The 14753-nt window shown below is 44.0% G+C and overlaps 1 protein-coding gene across 6 annotated transcripts in view; it reads right to left on the bottom strand.

The window, feature by feature from the left end:
- Window positions 1-14753, bottom strand: part of EFCAB6 (EF-hand calcium binding domain 6) — a 202197-nt gene that overhangs the window by 56204 nt on the left and 131240 nt on the right. For all 6 annotated transcript variants that reach the window (XM_074271902.1, XM_074271905.1, XM_074271907.1 and 3 more), the window contains 2 exons: window positions 10922-11154; window positions 4736-4832 (listed from right to left, as the gene is read on the bottom strand). In XM_074271902.1, the coding sequence (XP_074128003.1) occupies window positions 4736-4832; window positions 10922-11154 (330 nt within the window). The remainder of the gene's footprint in view (window positions 1-4735; window positions 4833-10921; window positions 11155-14753) is intronic.

Raw genomic sequence — 14753 nt, 5'->3', positions numbered from 1 at the left:
AAATTCTGCCTCGGGCACTTGCTCACAGGAGAATGTGAATTCAGTTCTGGAAATTCAGTTCTAATCTGAAATCTGGGTTCAAATTCTGCCTCGGGCACTTGCTCACAGGAGAATGTGAATTCAGTTCTGGAAATTCAGTTCTAATCTGAAATCTGGGTTCAAATTCTGCCTCGGGCACTTGCTCACAGGAGAATGTGACTTCAGTTCTGGAAATTCAGTTCTAATCTGAAATCTGGGTTCAAATTCTGCCTCGGGCACTTGCTCACAGGAGAATGTGAATTCAGTTCTGGAAATTCAGTTCTAATCTGAAATCTGGGTTCAAATTCTGCCTCGGGCACTTGCTCACAGGAGAATGTGAATTCAGTTCTGGAAATTCAGTTCTAATCTGAAATCTGGGTTCAAATTCTGCCTCGGGCACTTGCTCACAGGAGAATGTGAATTCAGTTCTGGAAATTCAGTTCTAATCTGAAATCTGGGTTCAAATTCTGCCTCGGGCACTTGCTCACAGGAGAATGTGAATTCAGTTCTGGAAATTCAGTTCTAATCTGAAATCTGGGTTCAAATTCTGCCTCGGGCACTTGCTCACAGGAGAATGTGACTTCAGTTCTGGAAATTCAGTTCTAATCTGAAATCTGGGTTCAAATTCTGCCTCGGGCACTTGCTCACAGGAGAATGTGAATTCAGTTCTGGAAATTCAGTTCTAATCTGAAATCTGGGTTCAAATTCTGCCTCGGGCACTTACTAGCAGGAGAATGTGAATTCAGTTCTGGAAATTCAGTTCTAATCTGAAATCTGGGTTCAAATTCTGCCTCGGGCACTTACTAGCAGGAGAATGTGAATTCAGTTCTGGAAATTCAGTTCTAATCTGAAATCTGGGTTCAAATTCTGCCTCGGGCACTTACTAGCAGGAGAATGTGAATTCAGTTCTGGAAATTCAGTTCTAATCTGAAATCTGGGTTCAAATTCTGCCTCGGGCACTTGCTCACAGGAGAATGTGACTTCAGTTCTGGAAATTCAGTTCTAATCTGAAATCTGGGTTCAAATTCTGCCTCGGGCACTTGCTCACAGGAGAATGTGAATTCAATTCTTGGAAATTCAGTTCTAATCTGAAATCTGGGTTCAAATTCTGCCTCGGGCACTTGCTCACAGGAGAATGTGAATTCAGTTCTGGAAATTCAGTTCTAATCTGAAATCTGGGTTCAAATTCTGCCTCGGGCACTTGCTCACAGGAGAATGTGACTTCAGTTCTGGAAATTCAGTTCTAATCTGAAATCTGGGTTCAAATTCTGCCTCGGGCACTTACTAGCAGGAGAATGTGAATTCAGTTCTGGAAATTCAGTTCTAATCTGAAATCTGGGTTCAAATTCTGCCTCGGGCACTTACTAGCCGGATATGAGAATTCAGTTGTTGAAATTCAGTTTCCTTGGCTATAAAACAAGGTGGGCTTGGACCTCAAGGTCCGGTAGCTCTAGCTGCCATGACTATTGTCCCCCCTTTGAAGGGTATGCCGGGACATTTCAGCTCCCAAAATCAAGGCGACGAAAATGGAAATTGCCATCTGAGGCGAAGTGGAGAATTTTCCATTTGGCTGGTAAATGCTCTGGAAGATTCACACCGAGGGCGTAGGAGCCAATCTCGGCTATTTCAACAGCTAAGTCAACGAAACACTTCCACGGAAACTGTTCCAAGTTTCAGTTCCCTGTGTCTGACTGAAGTTCAGTTCAGCAGATACTCGATTCGGGGCCAGGGAGGGGGGATCTTGTGGCAAAAAGAGGCAGGTCTCTTGCTGTTTTTTACACATACCCCATCTCCCACCCCTGCACCCTTGCGTGGCTACCCCTCCTGCTGCAAGGACCTCCTCCCTCACCTCAGAGTCCTTCTCTTCCCTTACCACCCAGCTCCAGCACACCCGCGTGGTCGCTCCACAATCCCCACCCCTCCGTGTCTAGTGTCCTCCCTATCTTGTATTGCACCACCCTATGTATTTGTGTTTTAGTAATAGTGTTATTATACTGTAGACATTTACATGTATCTCTGCATCTCCCTCTTTAGAACATAAGGCCCTCGTGAGGAGGGATTGGTTCATCCTTCGCACAGCACCCAGAGCAGTGCCTGGCACATAGCTGGCACTCAATGAAGGCTTGATTTTTCCCTTCTGGTTCTAAATTTCTATGACTGCAGCTTTTTTGAACCTTATGCTGACTCTCTGACACTCTAAGCCTCACAGACAAATTCAGAATAAGATGTTTCCAAGGAGCCGATCGACCTCCTCCCTCTCCCTCCCTTCTAGTCTTTTCTTTTAACTTACCCATGTTTCTCCCTTTCTCCCCTTCCCCTGTTCATCCGCCATCCCGAGAGAAGAAAGCAGCTGATAGAAGGGCTAGCAATGAGCCAGCTTTGTACTTGTGCCTTTAGTCATGACCCAGAAGACCCTCTCTGCTGCTTCCTGCCCCCCATTCTCCCTTTCCTAAGAAGAGATGCGTTGAGAGGCTAGAGAGGTGACCGTTGCTCTGGGAGCCCACTCAGTTACACGTGGTCACAACCCACGGTTTAAGAAGCTGGGCTTTAGGTGAGACACCAGAGCATCCCCTCGGAGCCAACAACTGCTTCATCGGTGAGTTTGTACCAATGGGGTCTCGCGCCTTTTTTTTTGGGGGGGGACAAGTAGATGGGGAACTCCAGGTTAGAAAAGTCCTTCCATCAACACATTTCAGCCACTGCCCTGCAGCTTACAGGCCTGAGCTCTTACACGCATTAAGAACTTAAATATTTGTTGGGTTGACATTATGTAAATATTTTATATGTTAAGCACTTATAATTTACATGATTATTCTAATTTGAGTCTGGCCTGTAAAGTATGTTCCCTCCCAACAGTCTATCTTTCTAGACTTATTTATTCCTCCTCCTGCACGTGAGCTCCCAGCCAAACTGTTCCCCACACAAGACACTTCCCTCTTGCCTCCAAGCCTTTGCCCAGGCTGTTCCTGTCCAGAATGTTCTCCCTCCTCCTGTTCACTTCCCAAATCTCCAGTTCCCTTTAAAGTCCAGCATGAGGACTCCCTTTTCCATGGGGCTTTTCCTGATCCTCTATAATAAGGATTTGAGTGAGATCTTGAGATGTCTACTTCAGATGGATGAGCCTCCCTCTCAACCTAGAGGGCAATGAGGGTCCATCTTTGAGCAGAACTGGGTCACAGCCCAGCCTTCTAAAAGACTGAGAGGAAGAAGGAGGAGCAGCAACAGTGGGGTCAACCTTCTCCAGATCTGCTCCCACGCCTTAATTAGCAAACTGATCCAGAAAGAATTAGGGCAAGAGGAGAGAAAAGAAAGACAAGGGTGTTTTGAGACTGGGGAGCATCTGTTGCCGCCCTCCAGACATCCTGGGGAGTGGCCATTGCCCCTCTCTAGGCATTGTGGGAAGCAGCCATTGCTCCTCTCCAGGCATTGTGGGGAGCAGCCATTGCCCCTCTCCAGGTCTCCTGGGGGGGGGCCTTCACCTCCCTCCCTCCCCCCCCCCCCCCCCCGAATCCTCAGAGAAGACTTGGCTGAAGCCACAGGAACTCCTGCCTCTCCAAGGCCTGAGGAAAGCTCCCATAAATTGCCCAACGTTCCCCCAATCTCCACCTCACTCCAAGCTGGCTCACTTGTTCTTTACCCAAATGTTCCCAGAATCATCTCTAATGAGGTCACCTGCAAAGCCTTGGTACAAAGCCTAGTGTCTAATCAATACTGACTCCCTCCCCCCACCCTGAATTTCTCCTTATCGTTCAAAGGCTGCAGGTTCCCCGGAAGTAACAGATCAGGGCAGGGAGCGAACGTCCTGCCTCGATCCCGGGGGCTCCGAGCCCTGATGACGGTCCTGCCGACTCCTGTTTAACATAAATTTTATAAAGCAGCCACAGATGGGACCACATGGATCATGGGGCCCATACTAAAGAAAGAATTCCTTATTTTAACAAGGCTGATTAAATCTCCAGATTTGCAGCTCTCCAGAAAGGGAACAGAGAGGAGGGCTGTCATCCAGCCAACTGCAGCCCCCAACAGCCCTGGACACCCCAAGGACCAGAACGACACAAACGATTTACAGAATTCTCGGGGTGCTCCTCCCCCACAGAGAAAGCAGAGCAAACATTAGGCACTTAATGAATGTGCTGCCATACCTCTCTCTTAGAGGGGCCCTCCATCATTCTGTTTGCCTTGGAGCTTTGGAAACCTTTTCCAGGGCAACCTAATTGTGCCCAATGCAGCTGTGCTAAAAAAAAACAGCCGGCACATGGTCTGCAAACATTTACTACAAGCTCCCAACCACCTCATGAAGTATGTGTGTGGGGGGGGTATTATTCTCTCCATTTTACAGATGGGAAAACTGAGGGACAAAGAGGTGAAGTATCTTGTCCCATCACCTAGTGAGTGTCTGGGGTAGGGTTTGAACCCAGACCTTCCAAATCCGTAACTTTGTCCAGCACCCACCTCTCTGGGCATCCCCAACCACAAACTCCTACAGAGAATTACTTGCCCACCCAAGATGTTGAGCACGCCACTGGTAAGCACGTGTCCCCACCACTTTGGCCTGGGGGGCCGCAGCAGACCCTGCCAAGCTGGGGTGCAGATGTCAGCCGGGTCGGGATTGTCTCGGCACAATGAGGGTCCCTGCCCTGCCATTGGAGCTGTGATCCCTGCCGGAATCACGGGAAAGAGACTCTCTTTGCCTTAGAGAACACGCCCTTCTTCTTACCTTAGACAAGTCAAACCACCTGTTCTTTGCTTCCGAGACCAGGTAGTTATGAGCCTGATCACAAGCCAGCTCTGAATCTGTGGTCTTGGGCTTGGGCCTTGGGAAGGGAAAATAAATGATAAATCAGTGTGTTTTCAATGAAAGGAGATCACGAAGCTCCCAGGGGCCTAGCCAACCCCCCTTTCAGGGACCCCCTCCCCTCGGTGTCAAAGCCGCGGTTTTGCGTCTGCTATTTCACATCTGGTCTAACTTAATTCTTGTTTCCCCAGCTGCGTGTTTGGAGAGTCTTTCTAAATTTTCTTTGTCCTCATTTATTTTCAGACGGATGCTGTTCAGCTCTCTTGCAGCCCCTCAAAACAGAGCTCATTTATTCCCAGTGAAAACCAACCACGACAATAACAAAATGTCTCAGCAAGAGACCTGAAGCGCCCACTTTTCTCCCCGAGTAGCTGGACTGGAGCCAGAGGGCATGCCCCACTATGGCCACATGATCTCCCTCGGGCTTGATACGGTTTCACAGGCACTGCATTGACACCCACTGCACTCGCCAGGGGGAAAAGGGGAGCCAGAGAACTGGATTCAAATTCTGACTCTGGCCCACACTGCTCTCTGGGTACTTCACACCCCCGAACCACAGAATGCTGCCCAATGAAGGTGATAGATACTTCACTTCCTCCCAGGGGCAGGGGCAGATTGGGGGTTCAAATCCTGGCTCATGCTTCCTAGGTATGTGAGCGAGGACAAGTACATCACTTTCAAAAAAATTAAACGAGATAGGGGAGCTCCAAAGCCACCTTTGGCCCTGAATCCTGCTCCAGGAGCACCAGGCCAGCTCTGACTCTTCCTGCCCATCCAATCCCGTGGCATCCTTCCAGAGTCTCCCTGCCTCTGGGTCTTCATGCTCAGTCCCTCCTTCCTCAGATGCTAATATTCTGATTATATCTACATTAATTTTTAATACACATTTCTTTATGAATCATGTTGGGAGAAAAACAAGAACAAAAGAGAAAAATCATGAGAGAGAAAAACAGAAGAAAAAGAAAGAAAAAGTGAACCTAGCATGTGTTGATTTACATTCAATCTCCATAGTTCTTTCTCTGGTTGCAGGTGGCATTTTCTGTCCAAAATCTATTGGGATTTCTTTGGATCACAGAACCTGAGAACCACCAAGTCTTTCATAGCTGATCATCTCCCATTCTTGCTGTGACTGTATACAGTGTGTTCCTGGTTCTGCTTGTTTTGCTTGTTTCATTCAGCATCAGTTCATTGAAATTTTTCCAGACCATTCTAAACTTGTTCATCATTTTTATAACAATATTATTCTATTACCTTCATATGCTACAACTTCTTCAGCCATTCCCCAAGTGATGGGCATCTACTCATTTTTCAATTCTTTGCTACCACAAAAAGAGCCGCTACAAACCTTTTAGCACATGTGGGTCTTTTTCCCTCCTTTATGATTTCCTGGGATACAGACCCAGTAGAGAACTTTCCAGATTGCTCTCCAGAATGGTTGGATCAGTTCACAGTTCCACCAACAATGCATCAGTGTTCCAGTTTTCCCACATCCCCTCCAACATTCATCATTATCTTTTCCTGCCATCTTAGCCGATCTGACAGGTGTGCAGTGGTATCTCAGAGTTGTTTAGTTTTCATTTCCCTATTCCATAGTGATTTAGAGCGTTTTCCCATGTGACTAGAGATGACTTTAAAATCTGTCTGTCCGTGTCCTTTGAGGATGCCAGGCACAGTGATGAACATGCTGCTCTCCTCGCGCTTCCCCTGTGCTGGGGGTAGAAAGTCCTTCTCAGACCCACTGCAGGCTATTCCATCTTTGCCCATGCTGTGCCTGGGCTCCTAACACCCCTCCTTGCCTTTGCCTCTACAGAAGCAGGCTCTCATGGAGCACCTCCAGCCCCCACAAGCCCAAGGGTGGATGCCAATGAGTCTGGTACCAGAGGTCCCTCTGGAGTTGATAACCCAGCCCCTACACCCACAAAAGGGACCCTGGGAATGAGGTGGCCAAAAAAAATGATGAGAGAAGGGAGATGAGATCTGGGGTACTGCTGAGGTGACAGGCTTGGAGGCCCAGCTAGGGAGGGCCCGGGCAGGACCCAAGTGCAGGTCCTCCTCCCTCACAATCCAGGGCCCTCCTCTCTAAAGTGATGTGTTGGGAGGGAGATGACATGCAATGTCAGGACATCATTGCCACCATCCAACAATGGCATGGGAGCACCCCTCCACCCTGACTCTTCTGGGCTCCCTTGTCCTTGGGATGGGTTGAAGGTTGGCACCCCAACCCGCACTTGTGCTGGAAGGTCAAGCAAGCAGTCCCCCAAAGGGGCAGCCACTGGGCTACACTTTTCCCCCCTTAAAGTCCTCAGGAAACCCTAGGTGGGGCAGGAGCTCCTGAGCCTTTTATTGGTGCTTCTCATTTAAACAAACTGCCCAGGGACACCACTCATTCCCTAAAGGTATAAACTCCTTTAAAGGTTTGAACTCCTTTAAAGGTGTGAACTCTGAACTAGAGAATTGTTAAGAACCAGACAACTGACGTAGCACCTTGTAATAATCCTAACACCTCCCCCTTTTTTTTGATTTAGAGCATAGGGTGGTCATGACCTTGAAACAAGTATACATAAATCCATCAATATACATAATTACATAAATTATATAAATACATAGTAACATAACACATGAGGAACATATCCATAAGTCCTAGAAATAGTCCAAAAGGAATCCATTGTCCATTAGTCCATGTGCCAGGAATCCATTAATTCCTACAAGTTTTGAAGTCCTGCAATAGTCTCATCAACAATTTTTCATCTCAAGGAATCCAATAATTCCTGCTGGTTTTCAAGTCCTTTAACAGTCTTATCTTGTGTTAAGGAATCCAATGATTCCTGCAGATTTTGTTCTTAGGTCTTCTCCTTTGTTTCCAGGTTTTTCTCTTTTTCTGTCTCTCTCTGATGACAAGGTGAAAACGACTTGTTGGCACCCATCTGATTCCTTCTCCATCTGAAGAAATACAAGCAAACGCTCTCCCCCAAGCAGTTAACCTATCTGGTCCCTTCCATTCACCACTTTCTGGGTCTCTCCACATCACTTGGCAATTATCTAAAGACAGTGGAGTTGCTCGTACTGGACACTGCCCTTCTGGTGGGTTATAAAACCTGTCTGCTGGAGCCAGTGCATCTTTGTCAAAAATTTTAAAATTAATGGTATAGAGAACTAAATTTAGAAGTTCTCTAGGGTTACCTGAAGCTCCCCCTTTCTTTTGTTTTTGGAGGAGTGTCTTGAGGATTAAAAGGTATGCCAGTGGTGTGTAAAATCTTATACTGTGCACAAAAGTGTGCAAAATGTTTAGAAGTCTATGCAGGTCCATTATCTGTTTTTATTTCTTGTGGCACACCCATAATTGCAAATGCTTGGATAAGGAATTCAGTGACCACTCAGCTGTCTCTTTTGCTGTTGGCATTGCAAAAGTGAATCCTGAAAAGGTGTCTACCACAACATGGATAAAAGACAGATGACCAAAAGATTTATAATGGGTCACATCCACTTGCCAGATTTCATTGGGCCTCACACCATGAGTATTCTTCCCTAGGAACATAATCCTAACAATTCTAATCAAGAAACACTCATTATGAAAGGCAACGGGACAATAACATCCTAACTAACCAGGATCACACACTTCCACCAAAGGGCAGAGTGTCCACGAGCCTGTGAGATTGGGAGATCCATGTGCTGACCATGGCCCGGGCCGAGGGCTTAGATGTGCCCAACCTTTTTGGGAAATGGCAGCCTCCACATCACCTCCCAGGCAATGGCAACGTCATGTCTCTCCTCCTGCCAAAATAAATCCACTGTGAGACACTATGCAGAAATAGGGGCTTTTGGTGAATTCACTTTAGTCTTTGGGGCCACATAGAGCTTCCCAGGTCAGTCTGCTCTCTAGGTCATGTCCCGAGTGAAAAGCATCGTTTGGTGGAAATTGGCTTCCTAAAGGCTCCTGGAAAGCTCTTCAGGTCGTCTTTCTCAAGCTATAGCAGGCCATAAAGGGGAATGCAGGCAGGGCCATGAGGGACTTCTCCATCAAGCATTAATGGTGATAAAAGGCCAAGCATCCTTCTTCTAATCAGCTCGGCATCTCTATTCTACTCCCAGCAGCAGGGCTCTCCCTTGGTCAGATCCACTCCTCTCACCCATGAGGGTCTGTCCCTCTGTCTCCTTAGCTGGTCTCAGTTCAGAGCAGCTCCTTGTGTCCTCTTCTGCTCCCATCGCTCTCCCTGCCTCTGCTGATTTCATAGCTGTGGATTTTGAATTATATGCAGTCTCTCATGGAAGCATCAACCCTCCAATTCCTTGCCTTTTCATCTGGCTTGCCCTGCCTCTTATCAGCATCTGCTCATGTACTAATATGCCTCAAATTTAGGTCAAGAAACTCAAAATCCACATTTCCATCAGATGTCACACAAGCCACATAATATTGCCTCAGTCATCAGAAAGTGCGTGGTCTTATCAAAATGCCCACAACCGTTTTGTAAATTAAACATGTAAATTAAAGGTAATAATGCATGTAAGCCATCTTTGCCTTCCACTTGGTATATTTTGTGCCCACAATGAGCACTTTTCTCACCATTCTGTGCTCAACACTGGGTTCTGGGGGGAAGGAGGAGGAAAATGTCTGGTACGGGGCTCAGACTTAAGTTTTATACAACCTCACAGAAAAGGAGCATTAAACGCAAGCCTATCCTGCAGGCACAATGCTTCCTGTATTTCTCCCCTCCTCTCCACTCACGTCTACCACCCTCACTTAGTCCCTTGCCACCTCTTACTTGGATAACTCCCAAAACCAAGTAACGCTAGTCTCCATGGCATCAGCCTTTCTCCCTCTAACCCGCCATTAAAACAGCTATTAAAAGATTCTAAGAAGAAACAAGATCAAATTGTGTCATCCTCCTGCTCAAAAATGACTCCTTACCAGTGGCTCCTTATGAACTATGAACAAATCCAAGCAAGCCCTCCCTTGGGGCATGGCAGTGAAGGCCCTCCATGAGCTGGTATCCACCCCACTCAGTTTCTCTACATCACAACCCCCCACTGCTGGACTGCCCATGAGTTTTGCCCATGGTCTCCTCTGTCACTTGTTCCTGGGCATTCTCCATGCCTTACTGTGCTCCCTCCCATCGGGATTCTTCTCTTCCCTCAAGACTCAGGTGCTAGCCCTAGTTCTTTCCCTTCCCACTGAACCTCTGGAGCTTCCCACCAGTTCACATTTTTTTTCTTTTTCCTTTCATCTTCTTGTACCCCTAAGACCTGTTTTCCCTCTAAAGATCCCACATCTCAAAGTCCCCTTGCCACACGGGCTACTGCCACTCTCCTGCCCCAGACACAAAGGGCACACACAAGATCCTTTCCCCTCATCCATAGCCATTGTCAATACCAACATTGCCCAATCACTCATTTCTTTTTAGTTCCCTCCATCTTGTCCAGATGCTTTTTGCTGCTATTTATAGGCCTCTTCTGGTCACTCTCCCTCCTTCCCAATCAACTCATGCTTGGGTCACCATTTTTTCTATCCCTTTTTCAAATTCCTCACATTCTGTTTCCATGGCTTGTCCCCCACACACACACTCTCCAGCTGTACAAAGGACTGGTTATATGGTCATGCCTTGGGCCACACTAAACCAAATTCCTAATTAGGGCTGATTCTGTGTTCTAAGCTTCTGGTTGGGAATCTGCCATTCTAAGCTCCCTCCCAGCTCTGATATCCCCCTGTTCTAAGCTCCCTCCCAGCCCTGACTTCCCCTGTTCTAAGCTCCCTCCCAGTTCTGACCTCCCCTGTTCTAAGCTCCCTCCCAGCCCTGACATTCCTTGTTCTAAGCTCCCTCCCAGCTCTGACTTCCCCTGTTCTAAGCTCCCTCCCAGTTCTGACCTCCCCTGTTCTAAGCTCCTTCCCAACCCTGACTTCCCCTGTTCTAAGCTCCATCCCAGTTCTGACCTCCCCTGTTCTAAGCACATTCTAGTAGTCCTGATACAGATTAGCAGTCCCCTCTGTAAGGCAACTCTTTTGTCCTCCTCCTTTTATGACCATAGCTAGCACATTCTGTGTTAAGTCTGCTCCTAATGTAAAAGCAGAAAGACATAGTCCTCTGTCCTCCTTCCCTATGAGTTTCTTTTTACCTGATAAGCCTTTGTGGAGGGTCATCTTTTCTGAACTGTTTCTTTTCACACAAATTCCGAAACTCTCGGTAATTGAGTGTTAAACCTGGCTTCAAATTCATTGCATCAAGTAGTCGCAAGAACTCCTCATCTTTCAGAGTGATCAGCATGTGATGCAACAATGTTCTAAAGTCGGCCATGTTAATGATGCCATCATGGTTTGTGTCCGTCTTATAAAAGGCAGAGTAGGCATCCTTTTAAAAAATAAAACGTATTATTTCTTAGAACTTTGCTTTAAATCAAGATGGTGCTTCTATCATCAATGAAGTAACCAAAAGAACAGTGGGTTTAGAGGAACCTGGTTTCTTTCTCGTTCTGATTTTTATATGCAGAAACAATTGAATTTAATAACTCAGTGTTCTAAAAACCTGAGACTTAAGGAAGGAATTCCTATGAGATAAGAACTTCTGGGAAAATTAAGAAAGCAATTTGACAGAAAGTGGGTTTAAACCCCCATATTATACCATATATTCTAATAAACTCAACATGGAGAATACTAACTGGATCAGGTACTTCCAGCAGTCAGGATGAGAATTACTAACCAGACAAGAAATGAAAAGTCATCAGAAAAGATATAATTGATAATTATGATTAAATTGAACAGCTTTTAAATGAGCAAAATCAATGAAGATCAGACAACAAAGGAAAACATCTTTGCATTAAATATCTCTGTAGAGAATAGCAAGATATTATATTACATGGGCTATATATATGTATATGTAATAGAGATAGAGAGAATTAACACAAATATATAAAAATAAAAGCTAGTCTCCATTGGCTAAGTGGTGAAAATATATGAATAAATAGAAAAATCAGAAACTATTGAAAACTATTTGAAAGATTGTTTCAGAACACTAATGATATGAGAAATATAAATCAAAAAGCTCTGAGACTTTATCACACACCAGAAAATTGAAGATGACAAAAGATGAGAACAGTTAATGTTAAAGGGGTTGTGGGAAAATAGGCACACTTATACATTGTTGGTAGAGCTGAAAATTTTGGAAAATAATTTGGAATTATACAAATAAAGTGACAAAAGTGTCAAAATTGCTAATAACCTTTGACCTGTATGTAAATGCTACATAGGGCAGGTACTCCAAAAAGCAAAATAAAACAAATTGGGAGCAGCTAGTTGGTATAGTGGACAGAGGACTAGCCCTGAAGTCAGGAGGATCTGAGTTCAAATCTAGCCTCAGAATTTTAACACTTCCTATCTAAGTGTGACCCTCAGCAAGTCACTTAACCCCAATTGCCTCAGCAAAAAATAAATAAATAATAAAATAAAACACAAATTTTTGCAATCATATACAAGCTATTTGGAAAAAGAAATAATTTGATGTAGTGACAGCAATAATCGTATATGTAATGTTTCTGCTGACACTAGGTTAACTCAGAATATCTAATGTTGATGAAAGTAGACTGATGAATGTAGCCACATTCACTGACTTTAGTTTTCTGTAAGCTGAGGACTGATTTTTGAGTCAAACTTTACATTTCATTTCTCTATTATTGTTAGTTCTGTATTTTTTTAAAAATTGACATTATTCGTGTTTCCATAACAGTGACTTAGTTAGAGATATGACAGGATCTATGAATAAGGAGAAGTAGAGCAATTCAAAGATTATTCAAGCCCACAATGCAATAGGATTGGTTCTATCAAAGCACAAACAACAACAACAACAACAAACCCCACACACTTCCAGGCTAGCTCCTCAGAAACACCAATGGGGACCTGGGGCTAGCTGGATGGTGACTTTCACGTCCTGGATTGTGTCTGGAATCCAGGGTCTGAATCCAGGAAGACTGAGGGAACCTGGCTGAAGAGAAACACCAAACCCAGATGTGCTGCAGAAATGGCCTGGAGGGGAGAAGGAACCAACCTACCAGGAGTGCAGAGGCAGTGGGTCAGGGATGCTTCTGGTTATGGACATTTGCAGGAGGGGGAAACTTTTGGTTTGGGGTTCCAGATCAGAGGAGAGAGTTGAAGTGAATCTGGAGATATCATCTGCCCAACTCCACAATTAGAGGTGCTTATACTAATACTTCTCATTTTAAAAAAAGATAACCCATCAAAGAAAAAAGAACCCAACCACAGAAATTTACTGTGAGAATAGGGAAGACTATGGTTCAGCTTCAGAAGAGGACACTAAAGTAAAAAAAAAAGTTTCTTCTACTCCAAAGAGTAATGTCAAATGGCTCCCTGCCCAGAGAGAATTTATAGAAGAACTCAAAAAAAGAATTTAAAAATCAAATGAGACTAAGGAAAAAAATAAAAACCATCCAAGAAAAACAAGATTATAAAAAAGTTAACCAATTAGAAAGGGAGATCCAGAGTCTTAAAGGCAAAAATAACTCTTTGAAAATCATAATTGTGCAAAGAGAAGCCAGTTCAACTATAAGAGACCAAGAAATAACAAAACAGAAAGAATGAAAAAATAGAACAGAATGTGAAACATCTTATAAGAAAAACAACAGATCTGGGAAACAAATCAAGAAGAGAAAATACAAGAATAATTGGACTAACTGAAAGTTGTGACCAAAAAAAGAACATTGACAAAATAATGCATGAAATAACTCCAAGAAAATTGTCCTGGGGTGATAGAACATGAGAGAAAAAGAGAAAAAGAGAAAATGCACCACTCACCACCTCAAGGAGATCCTTTGTGGAAAACACATAGGAATATTATTGTCAAATTTCTTAAATCTCCATATCAAAGAGAAAATTTTGCAAGAAACAAGAAAAAAAAGCAATTTAAATATGCTTGAGCTACCATTAGAATTGTACAGGACTTTTCAGCAGCCACAATAAGACCACAGGGCAATCAAAAGAACTAGGGCTGTGGCCAAAAATATCATATCCAGCAAAACTATCCATAACATTGAATGAAAAAAATGGACATTCAACAAACTTATAGATTTTTTTCAGGACTTTCAACCAAACCCAGATTCAATAGAAAATTTAACACATAAGAGCCAATATCAAAGATCAGTTTCAAGGAACTTAACACAGACAAATAGCATGTTTTCTAAATGGAAATGTATACCATATGCTTAAGATTGACATCAGCAATTGGGTAGCTCAAAAGAAATCTTGGGGCAGAGTTGAGTAGACTTTAAAAATCACCCAGAAAAAGGTAAAAAAAAGTAATTATGTTATACCAGGGAGGTGCAGAGGAAGAATAGACACAGAAGCATCAGAGGTGGGGAAAATGACTTGTAGTTTTAAAAACCTACTCAATTGGGAATGTGTTAAATAGGCAACACTACATATATACCATAAAGATTATAGCACCCTCCAAAATGTGTAAAAAAACAAGGTGGAGGGATACACAGAGGGGGAAGCAAAGTGGGGGAAGAAGACAAAAGGGGAAGTTAAGTAATAGCAAGGCAAATTAAAGAGCAGATTTAGAGAAGAAGAAAGAGTTAGCACACACAGGAAAAACTTAAAAGATTCAATTAAGAGAAAAATCTACATAATGTGTCTCAGCCATGGAGATATTGTTTTGTATACATGTTTACATGTGAATAGATGTGTGCATGTATATATACATATGTGTGTATGTGTGTCTGACTACATGTAGATATGTATGTATATTGCTCTATGTATATGTGTGTATAGATGTGTGAGTGGGTTGGTGGGAATATATATGTGTATATGTATGTTATATACACACACACAGAGAGATATGTGGGTATGGATGTGGGTGTGTTATGTATATCTATGTAAATATCTATTTATGTATTTATGTACATAACATATCTGTATAGTCTACTTGAGGTGGAGGTGGAG

Source organism: Sminthopsis crassicaudata, chromosome 5, assembly GCF_048593235.1.
Source record: "Sminthopsis crassicaudata isolate SCR6 chromosome 5, ASM4859323v1, whole genome shotgun sequence".
Taxonomy (NCBI): domain Eukaryota; kingdom Metazoa; phylum Chordata; class Mammalia; order Dasyuromorphia; family Dasyuridae; genus Sminthopsis; species Sminthopsis crassicaudata.
Note: the sequence above shows the minus strand (reverse complement) of the source record. Positions and strands in the feature narration are given on the sequence as shown.